A 19,735-nucleotide genomic window follows, 5' to 3' on the forward strand; every position below is an offset into this window, starting at 1 on the left:
TGATTCTATGTAATATGCACCATTTTATCAATAATACATATTATAAAAGTTTAAATATTATATATAGGAATAAAAGAAAATTATGAATCTCTAAATCATAAAACACAATATATATTTACAAGTATCAGTCTCTTATAGGACAAAAAATAATCACAAGACACGTTTTATTCTAGCTTTTGTTGATGCAAAATCATTGATAGTTAATTTAATACACATATTCACCAAACTATTGGTTCTTTAAGAAACTTAAGCGGTCTTTTTTTTTGTTTTTTCACTAAGATTCCATTGATCATTGAAGTTCTAAGCTTTACAATCCACAGAGGACAAAGACAACAACCTCTGATCCAAAAGAACAGTCAGCCAAATATAGTACAAAAAAGGAAAGGAAGAATTTGGAACAAACATTTTCTCCTTAATCCATCCTCGATACCAGTCTTCACTTCAAGAACCTTCATTAAAGGTAACGGCTTTCATTGACAAAGAACTCAAAAAGCCAAGGGGGGTAGCCACTTTGAACATATGATCTGACCAGACCCTGACCCGTTACGCTTCGTGCAATGAAAGTAGCTCCTCTGTTTATTTCTCTGCTCGCCACTTGCAACTTACACCCAGCAATCCCTGCCATACTAGATTCAATTTGTCCTGCATAGTGAAGAAAGGAGGGCCAAGCTTGTGGACGCTCCACCGCCCCAAACATCTCCGAGAACTCACCAGCAATGATTATATTAGACATTTTATGGCTTCGCATGCTCTCCAAGGACCAGAGAATGACCAAAAGCCTAGCTTCATCCCTCGACTTGATGTTGCTGAAGGCTCTTCTACCGTGACACACAACCACTCCTCTCTCATTTCGAATTACCCATCCTCCTCCCACCAGATTTTTGGATCTATTCCAATCAAATCCCACATTGCACATCATCCAATCTTTGGGAGGAGGTTTCCATCTCACTATCTCCTTTTGAGCCCCCACAGTAGTGTCCAGCGTGATATTTTCCTCCACAGTTTGCGCCTCAAACCATTCCTCAGAGTCTTGTGTTGCACGCTGCATAACATTTGTTGGGGTCGGCGCTAAGCTTTTGAACAAGAGTTCATTTCTCGTTTTCCATAAGATCCACAGTATCCATGGCCAACTTCTAATCGAATGGGGAGTCAACTCCCGTTTTTCCTCCAAGTTGAGGAGGTAACTGAAGTTGACAAAGATCGAGGAGCAGTGATAACCATTTTGCGGGTTGGGAATGCCCGAGATAGCCCACACATGGCGTGCAAGTGGGCATTCAAAGAGCATGTGGTTAATCGATTCAGTTCCGTTTCCACATACTTGACATCTGCTGTCCACCTTCATCCCCCTAGCTTCAATCTGCTCTGCCACTGGAAGGGCTCCATTTAAGGCTTTCCAAAGGAAAACTTTGATCTTTGGGACTGTTACGACTTTCCAAACTCTCTCTTTGAGGATGTTAACTGACGGTAAATTGATAGCTTCTGGTTGGTTTTGTCTAGTTTTTTCCTCCAAGGCCAGTCGGTAGGCTGACTTAACTGTGAATTGGCCACTTCGTGTAAGCTTCCATGAGTGAAAGTCTTCCATCAACACCACCGGTTGATTTCTTTCCAGCCATTGTATGTCCTCTGGAACAAAGACTTCACATAATGCTGACCTTTTCCATCTCCTTGAATGAGGATCAATCAGAGAGCTTGCCCGCAAGTTCACATCGAAGTTGTAGTTCTTGATCCATGGTGCTCTCATGCCTTCTACAGGATCCTCAATCCACTTGTCAGTCCAGACTTTGGTATTTTCCCCATTGCCCACTCTATGTCTCAAGCCTTTGACCAGCAGCTCTCTTCCATGCAACAGGCTGCGCCAGGCAAATGACGGTCGCGAACCTAAAGTTGCCGAAAGGAAGACACCACCGGGAAAGTACCTACTTCTCAGGTAACGTGCAAGGAGAGATTTCGGTTGAGATATCATTTTCCACGCTTGTTTCGCTAGCATTGCTTGAATAAATGCTTCTAAATCTGTAAAACCCAAACCGCCTTGTTCCTTCGGTAGACACATACGTTCCCATGCAACCCAATGAATTTTTCTGATGTGAGGCTCAGCTCCCCACCAAAAAGCCGCCAGCATAGATGAGAGTTTGTCAATGATTGATTTGGGGAGTTTGAAGCAAGACATTGCAAAGGTTGAGAGGGAGGATCCCGACGATTTGATTATGACCTCTTTTCCACCTTGCGACAAGCGCTTATAGTACCATACATCAAGCCGATCTTGAGTTCTGTCTTTAAGATAAGAGAAGAGATCCACCTTTGAGCCTGAGAAGCATTCCGGCAAGCCCAAATATTTGCTTGCTCCCCCCTCATTAAATATTCCTAGGAGCCATTGGATTCTCGCTCTTGTTCCTTCATCTACCTTATCACCGAAAGAGATAGATGATTTCTCAAGGTTGATGATTTGTCCAGTGGCTTCACCATAAAAGTTGAGGATTCTTTGAAGCGCAGAGGTTTCATTCACATTAGCTTTGCATAGGAACAAACTGTCGTCTGCAAACAACAGATGCGACACAGTCGGGCCAACCTCTGAGAACCTCAGGCCACTGATCAACCCATTTCTCTCCGCAACGTTTAGCAAGTGAGTCAGACCCTCAGTGCACAGGACAAATAGGAAAGGCGATAGTGGGTCTCCTTGGCGGATACCTCTTTGGGGATTTATCAAGCCAAATGGTTGGTCATTGATGAGAACCGCATAGGACACTGATGATACACACATCATCACCAACTCCACCCACTTCAGGCTAAACCCGAGCGCCCGCATCAAGCAACTGAGATAACTCCACTCAACGCGGTCGTATGCTTTCGACATATCCGTTTTCACAGCCATCATCTCCATAGAAATCAAATGGTGGGTCTTCAGTGCATGAACTGCTTCGTGGGCAATGACTATGTTATCTGAGATGAGGCGATCCTGCACAAATGCTGATTGATTAACCGAGATGATGTCTTGTAAAAACGGTTGGAGCCTTCTAACCAAAATCTTTGAGACCGTCTTGTACAAAACTGAGCAGAGACTGATCGGTCTCAGGTCTTTCATGAGTTCTGGGTCCTTGACTTTGGGGATGAGGCACAGATACGTGAAGTTCCATTCTCTAGGGAGAGCCCCCGTTGTAAAGACCTCCTGAATCTCCCTTGTGATTTGCTCTCCAATTAGGTCCCAATATCGTTGAAAGAAGTGGCCCGTCATCCCATCAGGTCCCGGTGCACTGTCTGGATCAATAGAGAATATTGCCTCTCTAACCTCTTCTTTAGAAACGACTCTGGTGAGAGATTCGTTCATAGAGTCCGAGACTTTGGGAATCATACTCTCCAGAACAGAGCTATAAGGTTGCGGGTTTGACGATCGGAAAATGTTAGAGAAGTACTCAATGGCTACTTCTGCTTTCGCACCTTCAGACCAATGGCACTTTCCTGATTCATCTTTCAGCGTGGAAACCGAGTTCCTGGATCTATTTGTTTTGACTGCCGAGTGGAAGACCTTAGTGCAACGATCCCCTTGAAGTAGCCACTTGTCTCTACATTTCTGCTGCCAGAATAATTCTTCTTCTTTGTAGGCTTTTATCAGATCCCTCTTAATGATGTTGACCATGAAGAGGCAAGGGTAATCTCTTGATTGCATCCATTCCAGCCTTTCTTGGAGGAGACGTATTTTGTCCTGCGCATTGAACATCGTTTGTTTCTTCCAGCGGCTTAGAGAATTCCTACAGCTTCTAATTCTTTGGGATACAGACTGATGCTGACCATTGCGATTCGACGACCACGCAATGCAGATTTGATTCTTCACGTTTGGTTGGATGAGGAATTTTTTGTCAAATCTGAACTGGCCCTTGAAAGCTTGATGAGAGGCATAGAAATTCATCCAGACCGGTCTGTGGTCAGAGCCACGCTTATCCAAGAAAGATTGGTTAGAGGCTGGGAACAGTTTGTGCCATTCCTTGTTCCCGAAGCATCTGTCCAGTGCGCAATGTATCCAGTTTTTCCACCTCTTACCAGCCCAAGTAAGTTTGTTTCCCTTGCTGATCAATTCTTCCATACCACAGATCTTCAGCATATCCGCAAATGGCCCGAAAGAGGCTTCCGATCTTCTTGGACCTCCCGTCTTTTCTTCATTACTAAGTATCTCGTTGAAATCCCCGATAAGGCACCATGGTTCTTTCCTGTTGGTACCAAAACGATTGAGTCTTTCCCACACAGCATCACGCCCCTCAGTGGCGGGTTCGCCATATATACAAGAGAGGAAAAAAGTGATTTCTCCAAACTGAACCAAACAGTCTATCATATTTTTATCCGCAAATTTAACCTCCATCTTTAAGTTTTTCTTACAAAAAAGGGCCAGACCTCCGCTGAAGCCTTCCGGGTTAACAGTATATACACGATCATAACCCAACCACACCTGAATATCTACTAGATCATCTCGACAATGTTTAGTTTCCATCAAAAACAGAATCTCCGGAAAGTGTTTTCTACGCATCTCCCGGAGACGATGAATTGTCAGACCTTGAGGCCGCCCCAAGCCCTGGCAATTCCAGCTCATAATGCTCATTGGTCTTTGGACAATCCCTCACTTGGGATCGTCGTAAGGCATTGCGCCTTAGGGGTAGACCTTCCACCCGTTCCTGACTCCATCTTCTTTCTCTTTTTGCTTCCTACCTCCTGCTTACCTTCCCTCCTATCTTCCACATCTTCCTGAGATTGGTCCATCAAAGCCAGAGCCGCTGCCTTTCTGATTCCTTTTGGAGGCCGGCGCCTCACGTACTGTTTCCTGGTGATAGTCCCGGAAGATCCAGGCTCCATAGAACCTATTTGGAAAACCGTAGGACTATCAGAATAGGACCTCTGTACACTGGCTACATTGCTTGCATCTGAGTGGCCAATCCCAAGTATAGGATCACTTGAGACGAACTGGGGTTTGAAAGCTTTGATAGCCCCCGCCATGAGCTTTTCTGGCTTTTCATTTAGCTCGAAAGAGACCTTCTTCTGGCCTTTGTCTCCATAGTCAAACACCAAGTCTTTTCCTCTGTTAAGGTCACTTGTTACAATGGGGGGAACTTCAAGGCGAAGCACAGTCCTCTGAGCTCTTGGATCTGATTCAGCTTCTCTAACCGTAGACCTCACTCTGTCCATTTTGATGGCTCTGTCTTCCCCTGTGTTCGCAACCATGTATCTTCTCATTTCCTGAAGTACTTCTTTAGCAATTTTTGGTCTTCCTGAGAGTGGATCCAGACCCACCTGCGACTCATCCAAGATGCCAAAGAGAGGGTCATCCTTGGTTAGGGTCACGGGAGTAGGAGGAGCCACCATTTTAGCTTTGTTTCTCCTCGCTTGGGCTTCAGCTTGACGTTTCCTCACTTCAATTGGACATATTGTCTTTTCATGATTGAGGCGCTTGCACGTGAAGCATCTCTTCTGAACCTGTTCATAATCAAAGTGAATGGTGGCCGACTTTCCTCCCTTGCGATTTATGACTCTAGCCATTCTCAGCGGATTAGCGACGTTGAAGATAACTTGGACCCGGATGTACGGCTGCGTAACCGGCTTCAGGGGGTCAAAAGCCACAACTCTCACTTTTCCAATCATATCACCCAGGGTAGTTAACGCCTCTATTGTGTAGTATTCCTCTGGTATATGACTGATCCTTACCCACAGAGGAAAATACTGGAGATAATCCTCCGGCGGGTTCTCAACCCAGCGTTCCAGCACCATCGGCCATTCATTAAAGGTTTGTACACCTTTTTCCAGTACGTCCAGAAGGTCATGTTCAGTGTTGAAGATGAACTGGAACCTTTCTTGGGATAAAGCTATACCCCTGACTTTCCCTTCCTTTTGCCATTTGCGAGGCATAGTAGTTATAAGCCCAGACATACGCTGACACTCCGGATTCAAGGTTCTCCCCATGAGACTAAGGCGATTTTCCTCGACAGAAGTGAAGCCCAGACGATCTGGCATAGTGAAGGGCTCTTCTTCTTCTTCTTCCAGAGACAGAGCCATTAAAGCCCTATCCATAGCAATAGACATCTTTTCCGGCAGATAGGTTAAGTACCAATAGAAGTTATTTTTTCCAGCTACCCAGACTTAAAAAACAGACTTGAAGAACAGCTTTCAGAAACACTCAAAAAATCTTGATTTTTGAGCAAAACCACTTGAATTCCGTAAAAGAGGATAAGAAGAGGTAAATAAAAACGTGTTTTAACCACCTCCACTCACCAAAGACGAATTAAAAAACTCTTTCTACCGACAGAAGACTTTAACCCACTTGGGGTTCCTTGAGAGCAAATTCTCACTCCTCTCTCTAGCCAATATACTTAAGCGGTCTTTTTTTTTTTTTTCCCTCTGAATTGATGATATTCATTAAACGTTAGAACACAAGTTTTGCTAGCGATGCTGGCGGATATCATAAAATCCTCAGAAACAAAAACCCAAAGAAAGACAGTTAGAACCCACACTGGAACAACTTTCAAATACAACATAAACACGGAACGAAACCTAAGCTAGGAACCGCAACTAAAACATAACCAACAAAAACGAGCTACACAAAGTTAAAAGACGATTCAGCATAACCAATGTTCCCACGTAATAGATATCAATGATCTGGATATATCGTAGCTGCCCTTAGCCCGCCGTACGATACCTTCCACTTCTAGAACCGAAGACACCAAGTCTTCTCATCTCGGATCTATCGCTGCCGCTTACAGCCGGCCAAACGATACCATCCCCAACTAGAAACCTAAAACCAGGACTTCACAACCCGAAAAGCCTGAGCGCTTCACGCTCCACATAACTCTCAATACGGCTGGAACACATTTTTTTAGGCTCCTTTACACCTAGATAGAAGTAAATCATAACCCAACAAACACACAAGCCTCGTCAGTCACTCGACTCCTATTAAAAATGCAATCCGCACCAACCTGGACCGGCAAGAGAACACTGCTACTACCACAATAGGAAAAGGAGACTGCACCTGAAGTCCAAGCTCCGTCTTGCCATCGAACCCATGCTCATAACAGAGACAACCCACCCAAATCCTAAACCAACAAGGCTCAAACGAACTACCAAGCCAACAAGAAAAAAAGGACAAGCCATCACTATAGACCTCCAACGAAATAGGAACAAGAGATGAAGACAACGAAAAGAAAGTCAAAAGATCAAATCAGCAGCCAAAAACTACTACAGTACCAAAACGACCAAACCCTAGGTAACAAACCCAGATCTGAATCGAAGGGGACCAGAGCTCCAAATCACAACCTCGCCGTACTAGATCTGAACCAACACTCCAAATCGACTCTGAAGACCACAAGAGATATCACCGGCGCTCAAAACAAATCTTTTCACCCCTCCTCACCTTAAATCACGATGGTAAAACACTTGTCCGGAAGAAACTGCACACAGCAAACAAGGAAACCCTAGAGCTATACACTCCTCTCACAGCGCCGTGGAGGCCGCCAGAGAGGATGAAACCCACGACCTTTTCTCTCTTTTTTTCTCCACTTAAGCGGTCTTTATAATCAGTATTTTTTTAGAAAAAAAAGTAATTTAGTTCATTTAGTAAAAAAAAATACTGATTACTGGTCTTTATAATCAGTATTTTTTTTACTAAATGAACTAAATTACTTTTTTTTCTTTCTAAACATAACAAACGACACTAGAATCAAATGTGGACCATGGACCTAGAGGGGTATTGCCATAGCTTGCCTAGGACTGAGTTTAAGACCGCCTAAAATTGTTTATATACACTAAACTCCGCTTGATAACAACAACGCACAACTCTACGGATAAAAAAAGAAGTGGGAGCGGTCAAAATGTTTACCGTTTCATGAATGGACAAGTGCACAGCTAAGCATCAGGAAGAATACAAGAGAGAACCACATTACTTGGAACTTACGCAATCTTGTCGGATTAATTCGCTAGCCGGAATATGAATCAGAAACGTCAACTAAGAGAAACAATACTCAGACCCTCTTTAAGTAACTAAACGTTCTCAGAAAAAAACTATACAACTTTTCCTTCTTTCTAAATTTGCTACATGCATCGAGACTCAGTTTCCAAAACTATTATTTTTTTTATTTATCAACAAGACCTGAGTGTGGTGATTCCCCCTGCACCTTCATCCCCTTTATGGCTCTTCACCTGTACCGGACCTCTTGATCCACTGCAATATCGCTTTTGCTTCCATCACTGCACGTTCTGATCCTTGCTTTGCAAACTTCGAAAATGTCGAGTATTTTTCCTCCTCTTCTTTGATCAGCTTCAGCCTAGTCCTCTCCCTGTCTCTGTTACCCGTGTTCAAACCGCACATGCGAAGGAAGATCAACGTACCGTTCTCGCCAGTCACTGAGCAACTCGTATTCCTCAAGATACTGAACATACCATCGACAAACCCTAGATTCTCAATTTCTTCAATCACTCCGTTTTGTGCAGTCATAAGCGCCAAGAGAGCAAAGTAGATATACACATAGCTTCGTTCTTTAATCCTGTTGATCAGCGCGGGAATCAAACCTTCTGAAACCACTTTGCCCCTGTTCTCCGGTAGGCAACAGAGGTGGAAAACAGCATAAGAGGCGCTTATGGCGGCTGTGAAATGATCCTCTTTGATGACATGTACCAAAGCCTTGAGTGTCTCTGAGTTCCCGATGATGATCTTGTTAGAATCAAGCTTTGAAAGTAGCCATAACGCCTCTGCAGAGTTTCTTCGTGTCTTAGCTGTCCCCTTCTTCAAAGACTTTGTAAGCAGTGGGATCACGAGAGGGTGCTGAGCAACAGCTGTTTTGTTCTCCTCAAGACTAGAGATGTAAAGCAATGCGGTGATGATATCCTTCTGAAGTCCCGGGTACGTGTCAATGACCTCGCCCAAAGCAGGGAGCGGAGTGAGCAACCGTGTGATGGAATCAGGGATCTCAGCGACAAAGAAGGCCGTGACATTGGCAAATCTCTTGGTCTGACGGCGCAACTCGTTTGCAGCTTTTGTCTGATCTTCAAATGAGGAGGGAGAGGAGATCCGCTCAAGCAATAGGTCTATGTCATCGCTGAACAATCCAATGGGTGCATCAGATGCTTCTGGCCGATCGTACTTGTTGGCCTGACACCATTGCGCAATCAGCTCATCGACCAAATGGTTGGGTGACCACAAACGGTGGGAGAGGACTTCTTTGGTCTTGGGACATGTCTGTTTGTACATCAGCCACTGTTGGATGTATCTCTTTTCATAGGTCTGACAAAAACGGAAACAAAAGTGCAAATCATCAGCAACAAACACCAGACATATGTGTCTTCAATATCTTTGTATATGAGATATTGAAAGGCACCCATTTGGATACACAGTCCTCTATATGTATCTACTCCTATGACATAGCTCTGTATATGGTCATCATACACTCCATACGAATACAAACGTACACATTCATTGAGTTTCTTGGCAAATGTCAAACATAGGTTTGTTTCTTTTTGGATGATGCGAAACTATCCTTTTAAAAAAGGCAACATATACACAAATAGCACTTATAACAATTGAATACTGTATGTCGAAAGGTATATGCTCTATTAATATAAAGAAGGTACATGTACATTTACCACAAACGCCACACTACTGTATCTGTATCTATCTACTCCTGTGACATATCATTGTATATGATAATATATTCGATAAGCATACAAAACATACAGAATCATTACGTTTCTTGGCAATGTGAAGCGTAAATCTGTTTATTGTTAGCAAAATCTAGCAAGAATCTTAAAGAATCGAGAAATGATCTTAAATAAAATCAAACCTGGCCAGAAGCAATGACTACAGGTTCGCTCATGATCGCACGCGAGAGCATACACTTGAACTCTTTCGGCACTTGGAGCACTGAAGCCGCTGGAGAAGACGAAGAAGTATCAGCAGACTCCGCCATCTTCGATTCAACTTCCCTCAGACGATTCAGGATTCGAACCGCCTCGTCAATTGCTTTCAAGACTCGAGAACTTCCGTCAGCCTCGCCGCGATCTTCGCTCACTCCTCCGTCGCCGAGAATCTCCGTCATCGTCTTCTTTAACTCCATCCTCAGAGTATCTGCGTTCTCTGCCGTTGATTCCGCCGTCGATTCCTCCATTGAAAGCGCGAAACTAAGAACCCTAGAAACTCGAGAATTGGGGGAAAAGAGCGGGAAGTTTCTGTTAGCGATAGAGAGAGAGAAGCGAAGAAACGATCTATTTATATTCGTTAACTCTCAGTTTATTTAATGCCACGTGTACTTTTATGATACGTTTAATTACGTAGCTACGTCATACCCGCGTTATTTCTTTTCGTAATCAAACTACATACCGTCTCTCCTGATTGGTTAATTAAGTTAATTCTTTATTATATTATTTTAATAATCAAACCTTGAGCCGCCACGCCGGGAAGAATCAGCGAATCGACAATAATGTCAGATTCAGTCGCGTCGTTGCCGTCTCCGAGATCAGCCGCAGACGTATTCTGGGATGACTCTCGTCCTCCTCTATGGTTCAACCCTTCCCCCTTCCTCTCCCCAGTCTTCGACTCCGAGTCCTTCATCTCAGACCTCCTCCGTACGTTCGTCCCCTTCGACACTCTCCGATCCGAGCTCCGATCACACGTTACATCTCTCAACAGCGAACTCCTTGACCGCATCAATCGAGACTACGCCGATTTCGTGGATTTGAGCACTAAGCTCGTCGATATCGACGCTACTGCAACCCGCATGCGAGCTCCCCTCCTTGAGCTCCGTGATGAGATTAATACGTTTCGTGGATCTGTGGAGGCGGCACGTGTCGCACGTGCGAGTGGATTAAACCAACGTTACGATGCGGAGGCTGCAAGGGAGGTTTTGGAATCGTCGCTCGAGGCTTTTCGTGTGGTGTCTAAGGTAAAACAGAGTGAAAGGCTTATGATTTTCATTGTTATATAAATAATGAGTCTTTATTGTTAAATGTTAGGTTGAAAAACTTATACAAGAGCAGCAAGACGGCGCATCCACGAGGGAAACACAGAGCATGGTTTTAGAAAGAATAGCTAGTGAATTGAATCGGATCAAGTTTTATATGGATCATGCACAGGTCTTCACTCGTTCTTTTTTGGCTTTGAGAAGACGCAAAAGAATGTCTTATAACTGATGCTCACTGTTGCAGAACTTGCCTTTCATTGAGAACTTAGAGAAGAGGATTCAGAGCGCTAGTGTGTTATTTGATGCTAGCTTGCGTCATTGCTTCGTTGTCGGGCTTAACAAGAGAGACTCCATCGTCATTTACAACTGTCTACGTGCATATGCTGCCTCTGATAACATTAAGAACGCAGAAGAAATTTTTCGTGCAACCATTGTGGCTCCATTTATGCGTAAAGTTATTGCACATGAAGCACATGATGGAACATCGGGAGATGAACTTGAAAACGATTACAGACAGATCAAGCTTTTCATTGCCAAGGACTGTGAAATGCTGCTAGAGATATCTTCCAATGGTAATTCACTCAAAGTCTCCGCGTGATCATATTTGTTGTACGTCCCTAATCATCTTTTAAAATCAATGCTTTTCTGGCAAAGAAGTTTTCGTGTTGCATACTCTAAGGAAAAAATATGCATCAGATACACAGTAACCTATGCTTCGTGACTTTTCATTATCTTAATATTTTAATGTAATACCAATGTTGTTCGTTAATCATTATTTCACTCACGGTTCTCTTTTCTTGGTATCTTGTTGATAAAACAGACAAATCGGGGTTGCATGTCTTCAACTTCTTGGCAAACTCAATCCTGAAAGAAGTTCTCTCGGCAATCCAGAAAGTCAAACCAGGAGTGTTTTCTCCTGGAAGGCCTACCGAGTTCTTGAAGAATTACAAGGCAAGCTTGGATTTCCTGGCACACCTTGAAGGTGGAGTCACTGATCTGCATCTTTTTCTGTGAACTGATTTTCATTGATACCTGGTGATGAAGTTCCTTGGGTGCTTTTCAGTTGAGTCATAATACCATATACTTTTTTTCTGAAGGTTATTATCCGTCAAGGTCTGCTGTAACTAAGTTTCGAGCTGAAGCGATATGTATCGAATTCATGAAGCAATGGAATGTGGGAGTGTACTTTTCACTGAGGTACTCAGAGAAATATCATAGATGGCTACTGTCTTACCATTATAATTATTGGCTTCTCAACTTCTGTAACTCGAAGATACATAATTTCAGGTTTCAGGAGATAGCTGGAGGCTTGGTTTCTTCTCTTAGTTCTGCTTCTCTGGTATTCATTCAGGATTCTGACTCGGATAAACAGAGTTCACCCACCTTAATGCTTAGACAGAGCGTTACTCTTTTGGAGAGCTTGCGATCATGCTGGAAAGAAGATGTTCTCGTTTTCACTGCTGCTGATAAATTTCTTCGCTTGGCTTTGCAGCTTCTTTCGAGGTTTGTGACATAAATACTATCATCTCTCGCTAGTTTTTCTTTGTTTAATTCTAATGTTGATAGTGTTAATAACATGTAGATATTGCAACTGGGTGTCTTCTGCGGTGAATGCTAGAAAGAGTAATGCCAGCCTGACTCCTCGATGTGAATGGGCAGTTTCAGCCACTGCAGAGGATTTTGTGTATGTAAGTTACTTTATTATGTTGATTGTTTTTCAGTTCCTTTTATTTCGGAATTTTTGGCTTGAATACATGAAATCTGGTCACATAGATTATGTGGTTGATCATTTGGTTTTATTGGAATTTTTACACGTTCTTGCAGGTTATACATGATGTAAATTGTGTAGTCTCAGAAGTTCGTGGTGATTACATTGGACATATATCACACTATTTATCTTCATGCTCCTCTGAGGTTCTGGATTTGGTGAGGAAGAGCATGCTACAGGGTGTAGAATCATTAGATAACGTCCTACCTTTGGTTAAGAAGACTATTATTGAAGTCATTGTTGATAAATCTGTTGAGGTAAAGCCCTGGAGAAACACTAGTCACAATGTTTAATTTATGCACTTCAAGATTTGTTTGCCTGCCTTAGTGAGCACCTGCAAGAACAGTGTTGAGTACAATTTGCTTTATAGCTGAATAGATTACAGTTATTATTATCTAGAGTATCATACATACTCAAGTCTGGATAGTAAATTGTTTCTTCTCTCCTTCAGGAACTAAGTCAGCTCAAGGGAATAGCCGCAACATGTATGATGTCTAATAAACCAGTGCCTATTAGGCATTCACCGTACGTGGTTGGACTATTGCGCCCTCTAAAGGTATTCGTCAAATGTCCGGGTTGAGATGTTAAGTTCATAGTTACTTGACTGATGAATTCTGAAGTGCGGATTTTTGCATCTTTCGTGTTAATAGGCCTTTTTGGAGGGAGACAAGGCTAGACATTACTTGACCCACGAAACAAGGGAGGAGTTATTGCTTGGCACTCTCACTGAAATGACCAGGCGGTATTATGAACTAGCTGCTGGACGTCTAAGCGACGTAAGTACCTTTCTAAAACAGTAAACATCCAGAAATGGTTGGTGAGTATTTTATGTGCAGTAAAAGGCGGGGTAATATGTTGCAGGCGAGAAAAACAGAGACATATCTTCAGAAATCACGACAAAATGCACAGAAACGAGCAGGTGCAGCAGCATCAGGTGTAACTGACCACAATGAATCTGGAACAGAGAAGATGTGTATGCAGTTGTTCCTTGATCTTCAGGTAACCTTACCTCCTCATGATGTTTCACTGTGTTCTCTGAAAATAGTAAGTTTTGGTAAGAAGTAGCATCATTGGTTAAAAAATATCTTTGTCAGGAGTATGGCCGAAACATTTGTGCGTTGGGGTTGAATCCGGCAGATATCGAGCCTTATTGTTCCCTCTGGAAATGCGTTGCACCTCCGGATAGGCAAAACACAATTAGTGTTTGAGAACTGGCGCTGCTTTTTCATACAACAGTTTGATATCTTATAAAAAGAGCTATAGCTTCTTTTCTTCACTTGGGTTTGTTTACTTAATACAGCGACCGGAAGAGGAAAGAGTTTTGTTTAAGAGCAGGTGATTTCCTTTACATTATGATTGATAGATCTATGAGTTAGTGCCTTCTTTGGCCATTCAGTCTTTTGAAGGACTATTCCGTCGTCGGTATATAACACCACACCAAAGAGATTCGAAACAATTTTTTTGTATTTCTAGGGCCAAGTTAATATATGGTGAAGGAAGTAAGACGCAATATCCAGTTTTTAGTGATTAGTGTTTAGACTTCGGCCTAAATAAATTAGCGGGTTTCCAGAGAGCGAATGATTAACAATGTTATATGATGAATCCATATTCTTCAATTATTGGTCCGTGACCCTTAGTATACTTCCACAAGCAAACAAACAAATATGCAATGCTTTTCTGAAAGACTTGAGTTTTAAGATATCAACCACAAGCAAGGCATAGGGAAAAGATCTAACAAACATAATACCTAATGTCACAATAACAATGTGCAAGAACAGAGAGCACATTACTGCATTCCCTGATCTTACACACAAATATACATCAAGATAAGCCGAGAACAAAACTACAAATGTTGACATTTGAAATTGTTTTTAAAAGACTTTAACACGAGATTCAACTCGCAACCAATTTAAACACAGCCAATATCATGTTTCAGATGTTTGATCAATTACAGCTCAGTCACATCATCAAAGCCACAAACTTCTAGTAAACTCAATAAACCAGCTCAAACATTTCGACACAAGTAATTGACCCAACCATTGATCAAAATATGCAAATTCCAAACATCTCAAGACAATAAACATAAAGTGATAAATATTAAAACTTTCCGATACCAAACACGTAAACATAGCAAAACATAATAAGTTCTTAGATATCCAAACAAAACATAAAGCCTGAAAATGAAACCTTGCAACGATCCGAAACCGAAACAAAACAAACCATCTTTTAACGGTAACTCTTCTGGAAACGGGAGCGAGCACCACGCCCACCAAACTTCTTCGGCTCGCACCTCCTCGGATCCGCCACAAGGAGAGTCCTATCGTAACGGATAAGGATATCCTTCACCTCCTTCTTCGACTGCTCGTCCACGTACTTCTGGTAGAACGCCACGAGCGCCTTGGCGATACTCTGACGGATGGCGTAGACCTGGGAAGTGTGACCACCACCCTTGACACGGATCCTCATGTCGACGCCAGCGAAACGGTGCTTGCCGAGGAGAAGGACTGGCTCGAAGATCTTGAAACGGAGGATCTCTGGGTTGAACAGCTCGATCGGGGAGCCGTTGAGCTTGATCATACCGCATCCAGGCTTGCAGTGGGTTACAGCCACTGCTGTCTTCTTACGCCCGAAGCATTGAACGGATTGTTTAGCCGCTTGAGTCGCCATGGATAGGACCTTCTTCTCCTTCTCTTTCGCCCGCCGCTAAAATGAAAACCTAAATGCAGAGAGTGGCCCAAGTAACAATAAACTCATGTTTATATAGTGGAGAATAATAAACCCTAGGGCTTCCAGTCTCAAAACGCAGCGTTTTAAGTTAGCTGATGAATAAATGAATTTTAACTCTTAAAACGTTGCGTTTCGAAGCTAACTGAATAAAGTAGTAAACGCTGCGTTTTGGGTTACCATCTTCACCTCATCTTCACCTCATCTCATCGGAGTAAAGTCTTCTCCGGCGAGAAATGTTTCTCCTCCGCCGTTATACCAAAAGAAGCCTCTTTTCTATCTCCACCCTCGATTTCATACCCTTCGATGAATCAATTATTCGTCATTTCACCAGTCTCGAGCCTTTGCAAAGCTCCGATTCAAACCCAGCATCAACCAAAGGAGACTACTTCGCCGCGATCAACCACGTCGTCAACCTCGTCCGCCGCGAAATCCACCCAGAGCGATCCCTGAACCGTCTCCGCCTCCCCGTAACCTCCGAATTCGTGTTCAGAGTCCTCCGCGCCACCTCCCGATCCGCCAACGACTCTCTCCGCTTCTTCAACTGGGCCCGATCAAACCCTAGCTACACGCCGACCTCCATGGAGTACGAGCAGCTCGCAAAGTCCCTAGCTTTGCACAAAAAATACGAATCCATGTGGAAGATCCTCAAGCAGATGAAGGATCTCTCCCTAGACATCTCCGGGGAGACTCTCTGCTTCATCATAGAGCAGTACGGTAAGAACGGACACGTGGATCAAGCCGTTGAGCTTTTCAACGGCGTTGGGAAGATTCTCGGGTGCCAACAAACTGTGGAAGTTTACAACTCTTTGCTCCACGCGCTTTGCGAGGTGAGGATGTTCCACGGAGCTTATGCTTTGATCAGGAGGATGATAAGGAAAGGGATTAAGCCTGATAAGAGGACGTACTCTATATTGGTTAATGGTTGGTGTTCTGCTGGGAAGATGAAGGAGGCTCAGGAGTTTCTTGATGAGATGAGTAGGAAAGGGTTTAACCCTCCGGCGCGTGGCCGTGACTTGCTGATTGAAGGGTTGCTGAATGCTGGTTACTTGGAGTCTGCTAAGGAGATGGTGAACAAGATGACTAAAGGAGGGTTTGTTCCTGATGTTCAAACGTTCAACACTCTTATTGAAGCTATAAGTAAAACAGGAGAAGTTGAGTTCTGCGTTGAGATGTATTACACTGCTTGCAAGTTAGGTCTAAGTGTGGATATCGATACTTACAAGACGCTTATACCTGCGGTTTCGAAGATTGGGAAGATAGACGAGGCGTTTCGGCTGTTGAACAACTGTGTGGAAGATGGGCATAAGCCGTTTCCGAGTTTGTATGCTCCTATAATTAAAGGGATGTGTAGGAACGGGATGTTTGATGATGCGTTTAGCTTTTTTAGTGACATGAAGGTGAAGGCTCATCCTCCTAACAGGCCGGTTTACACGATGCTGATAACGATGTGTGGTCGTGGTGGGAAGTTTGTGGATGCGGCTAATTATTTGGTTGAGATGACGGAGATGGGTTTGGTTCCGATATCGAGGTGCTTTGATATGGTGACTGATGGGTTGAAGAATAGTGGGAAGCATGATTTGGCTATGCAGATAGAGCAGTTGGAGGTTCAGCTTAGAGGTGTTTGAAATACAGTGCGAGGCTTTAGAATGGCTCTGATATTTGGGATTTTTTGTAGAAACTCAGCTGCTTTGAGGTTGCAGTATCAAGTACTTGGAGCTGAGTGTTGGTTAGATTATACTTGGATTTGGGAGTTGAGTGTAGTTGAGGACTTGGGAAAGAGACGAGAAAGAGAATGCATTTTGATGTACCTTATTTGTTCAATCTTGCTTTATACCAAACTATTGATAGTTGATACCAATCTATTGATGTTCCCATTTCACATCAGATACCATTACAGCCACAAAACTCATATGATAATAGGAGAGCGTTTGCATCCAAGCTACTCACCAAACAGATAGAAGTTGAGAAACCAAGGTCCAAGCTAATCAAACACGGGATCAACCATTATAGCAAAGTGAAAAGCTGTTCTTCATTGATATAAAGGTTCCAATGTGTATTGTGAGCAACACCCAACAATTGTCTACTAAAGCCATTCAAAAGCCGAGAAATAAAGAAAGTAGCAACAAACAAAATATACGAAAGGACACAAAGTGATTAAACTACTCTGTGTTTGACAAAAGGTTTTGGCCTCGGTGGGAAACAAGAACGCATGAAGATGCACCTTCCGCAGGCTTAGAAGTCGGCGTCAAGGAAGTTTTGAGAAAGGGTTACCTATGGCGGAAGAAAAGAAACATGCTTTAGGTTGTATTCTTCAAAAGGATTTACGTGAATTTATGATTGTGATAGATATGAAGCAATATGTTACCTTCTCGCCTAGTTTGAAAGGTGGGAGACCCTTGTAAGGACATGTACCGCAGCGGAAGGCATCACCAAGCCCACACTGAAATCATTGTTTAAGAATTTTTTCAGTCTTGTGGAATCAAAATATCGAACGCACACAGAGAAAGAGATGCGTAAAGAAGCTTACGCTGCCACATGATGACTGTGGATTCTCGATTTGATCCTCAGTGAGGCCCAGCTTCACAGCTTTCTCCTCTGTCTCAGCTCTACCACAGACGCAGTTCTTGCAAGCTTTCTTAGTGGTCTCACAACCACTAGCTGCAAAAAAATGCAAAAGATGTGTTACACATGAGGAATGAACAAGAACAACAAAAGGCCATATGGGATGTGTTTAATTACCAACAGGAAGCTGTGGCTTCTTCAGGTCCTCCTCTGTCAAAAGAGAGTCTTCATCAATAAGATCCAAGTCATCGTCCAGATTAATCTTCGGGAGTGTAGTTTTTGCAGGCTTTTTGAGAGCAAATGATGAACCAATCTTCCAAGTAGGTTTCTTTGCCGTAATCTGCATAGGACAACATGTTTCTCTGTTATATGAATGAGCCGAAGCTAGAGCATATATTGAACTTCCACAGATAACTAGTATGAACCCAAAAAAGCAGTTTGATATTTGGACAAGATGACATGTACAGGTGCTCACCCCAACGGAGAAGGTGAAGTTAGGCAACTTAATTGATTTCAAATCAAGAGACTGTGCCTCCAGAAAACCAGCCAACGCTACTCTCTTTTGAAGGGTCTGCAAGGAATATTCGCCGCAAGATTTAAGTAAAAAGTAAAAACCATGTCAAAGAACCCAGTTATATAAGATTCGATACACATCACAAACCTGTTGCAACTCTACAGTTTCACCCTCCGAACTAGCGCACACATAAACTGAACAACCAGGCTTCAAAACTCTCGAGAACTCACTATATATTTTATCACTTGGAAAATCAGATGTTCTGGAAATGGCTAAAACCACATCCACTGAGGAAGCATCCAAAGGAACCTGACCTGCAAAACAGTAGAAAACATAATCATAAGGCACGAATCTTCCTCTCTACCTACATGTCCAGATGAATCATATGCTAATTACAGCTTAACTAAGAAATTGAACACTATTTTGGAGCCTTAGCTAAATAAGATAACGACCTGAGATTTGTACATATTGTGGATGAATCTTATGCTAATTACAGCTTAACTAAGCAATCAGAAACCTATTTGTGCTAAATAACACAACGAGAAATCAAATGAGGATATGAGATTGTTTTACTTATTGTGGATGCTTGAGTAATGATGATAGGATCACAACGTTCAATCCCTTCCTTTGCGAGCTCCTTCATTATAGTTAGAACAGAGCTAACAGGCAACACCACATCATCCGTCACAGCCAAAACAGTATTTTGAGTCATCATCGAATCCTACACAACAACAAAAGCCCAAACGTTCAAACCTCTTAGGTTCAGGAAAAGAGATGAAAATCGAAAAGAACAAAAATCAACAGCTCATGTAGCTAGAAACTCGAAAGCTCAAGACTTTATTACTGGGTTACAATTGAATTAAGATAAGGAGCTAATCACGATCGATTCAGCTAATCCAAGCCCCCAAAGAGAGAAACTTTCGGAGGTTTTAGCACAAACTGCATGCAATCAGAAAAGATTACAGAGAGACAAAAAACCTAAACTCACCATGTTAAGATAGAACCTCGCGAGATGCCCAAAAACCCTAAGAGTCCTCTCTCTCTCTCTTCTGTGAAATAAGAGAAATCAAATTCTTCTTCTTCTCTCTCTCTCCTCTGTTTTTATATACTTTTCTTCTTCGCCGACTCGACTTTCCCTTGGTGGTTCTCTTGCAGTTCTACTATAACGCGGTTTTATCAAACCGGGTTTATGATTTTGTCCGCCTCGGTCCTTGCTAACCGGGTCTAGTTTTTTTTTCTTTGTAT

The 19,735-nt window shown here is 42.8% G+C and overlaps 7 protein-coding genes across 8 annotated transcripts; 2 read left to right on the forward strand and 5 right to left on the reverse strand.

Moving 5' to 3' along the window:
• Positions 1 to 454: 454 nt before the first annotated feature.
• On the reverse strand, positions 455 to 4,348 carry LOC125584458. Its single transcript, XM_048752941.1, has one exon. The coding sequence runs from the start codon at positions 4,346 to 4,348 to the stop codon at positions 455 to 457; it is 3,894 nt and encodes a 1,297-aa protein (XP_048608898.1).
• Positions 4,139 to 7,562, reverse strand: LOC125584130. Of its 2 annotated transcripts, none has more exons than XM_048752050.1 (2): positions 7,001 to 7,562; positions 4,139 to 6,863 (listed from the first exon to the last, which is right to left on the reverse strand). In XM_048752050.1, the coding sequence occupies exon 2, from the start codon at positions 6,055 to 6,057 to the stop codon at positions 4,582 to 4,584; it is 1,476 nt and encodes a 491-aa protein (XP_048608007.1). In that variant the 5' UTR covers positions 6,058 to 6,863; positions 7,001 to 7,562; the 3' UTR covers positions 4,139 to 4,581. The 2 variants fall into 2 exon arrangements, with proteins under 2 accessions (XP_048608007.1, XP_048608006.1); XM_048752049.1 differs by having other exon boundaries at positions 6,948 to 7,562.
• Positions 7,563 to 7,884: 322 nt separating this feature from the next.
• Positions 7,885 to 10,321, reverse strand: LOC106386570 (putative U-box domain-containing protein 46). The gene is made up of 2 exons (XM_022698732.2): positions 9,804 to 10,321; positions 7,885 to 9,247 (listed from the first exon to the last, which is right to left on the reverse strand). Exons 1-2 carry the CDS (start codon positions 10,125 to 10,127, stop codon positions 8,153 to 8,155), a joined length of 1,419 nt encoding a protein of 472 aa, XP_022554453.2. The 5' UTR covers positions 10,128 to 10,321; the 3' UTR covers positions 7,885 to 8,152.
• Positions 10,322 to 10,355: 34 nt separating this feature from the next.
• On the forward strand, positions 10,356 to 14,087 carry LOC106386569 (conserved oligomeric Golgi complex subunit 2-like). The gene is made up of 12 exons (XM_013826407.3): positions 10,356 to 10,901; positions 10,972 to 11,091; positions 11,164 to 11,491; positions 11,740 to 11,901; positions 12,017 to 12,116; positions 12,207 to 12,422; positions 12,502 to 12,607; positions 12,744 to 12,944; positions 13,139 to 13,243; positions 13,338 to 13,463; positions 13,549 to 13,686; positions 13,782 to 14,087. The coding sequence occupies exons 1-12, from the start codon at positions 10,440 to 10,442 to the stop codon at positions 13,893 to 13,895; spliced, it is 2,178 nt and encodes a 725-aa protein (XP_013681861.2). The 5' UTR covers positions 10,356 to 10,439; the 3' UTR covers positions 13,896 to 14,087.
• Positions 14,088 to 14,764: 677 nt separating this feature from the next.
• On the reverse strand, positions 14,765 to 16,020 carry LOC106386575 (40S ribosomal protein S16-3). Its single transcript, XM_013826412.3, has one exon. The coding sequence runs from the start codon at positions 15,352 to 15,354 to the stop codon at positions 14,914 to 14,916; it is 441 nt and encodes a 146-aa protein (XP_013681866.1). The 5' UTR covers positions 15,355 to 16,020; the 3' UTR covers positions 14,765 to 14,913.
• Positions 15,648 to 17,276, forward strand: LOC106386572 (pentatricopeptide repeat-containing protein At5g18390, mitochondrial). The gene has a single exon (XM_013826410.3). The coding sequence runs from the start codon at positions 15,648 to 15,650 to the stop codon at positions 17,037 to 17,039; it is 1,392 nt and encodes a 463-aa protein (XP_013681864.2). The 3' UTR covers positions 17,040 to 17,276.
• A 142-nt stretch (positions 17,277 to 17,418) lies between these two features.
• LOC106386574 (anamorsin homolog) lies at positions 17,419 to 19,655 on the reverse strand. Its single transcript, XM_013826411.3, has 8 exons — positions 19,479 to 19,655; positions 19,064 to 19,211; positions 18,638 to 18,804; positions 18,452 to 18,547; positions 18,154 to 18,316; positions 17,942 to 18,072; positions 17,780 to 17,854; positions 17,419 to 17,685 (listed from the first exon to the last, which is right to left on the reverse strand). Exons 1-8 carry the CDS (start codon positions 19,479 to 19,481, stop codon positions 17,647 to 17,649), a joined length of 822 nt encoding a protein of 273 aa, XP_013681865.1. The 5' UTR covers positions 19,482 to 19,655; the 3' UTR covers positions 17,419 to 17,646.
• Between the last annotated feature and the right edge of the window lie 80 nt (positions 19,656 to 19,735).

The sequence above is a fragment of the Brassica napus genome, chromosome C3 (assembly GCF_020379485.1).
Source record: "Brassica napus cultivar Da-Ae chromosome C3, Da-Ae, whole genome shotgun sequence".
Classification (NCBI taxonomy): Eukaryota; Viridiplantae; Streptophyta; class Magnoliopsida; order Brassicales; family Brassicaceae; genus Brassica; species Brassica napus.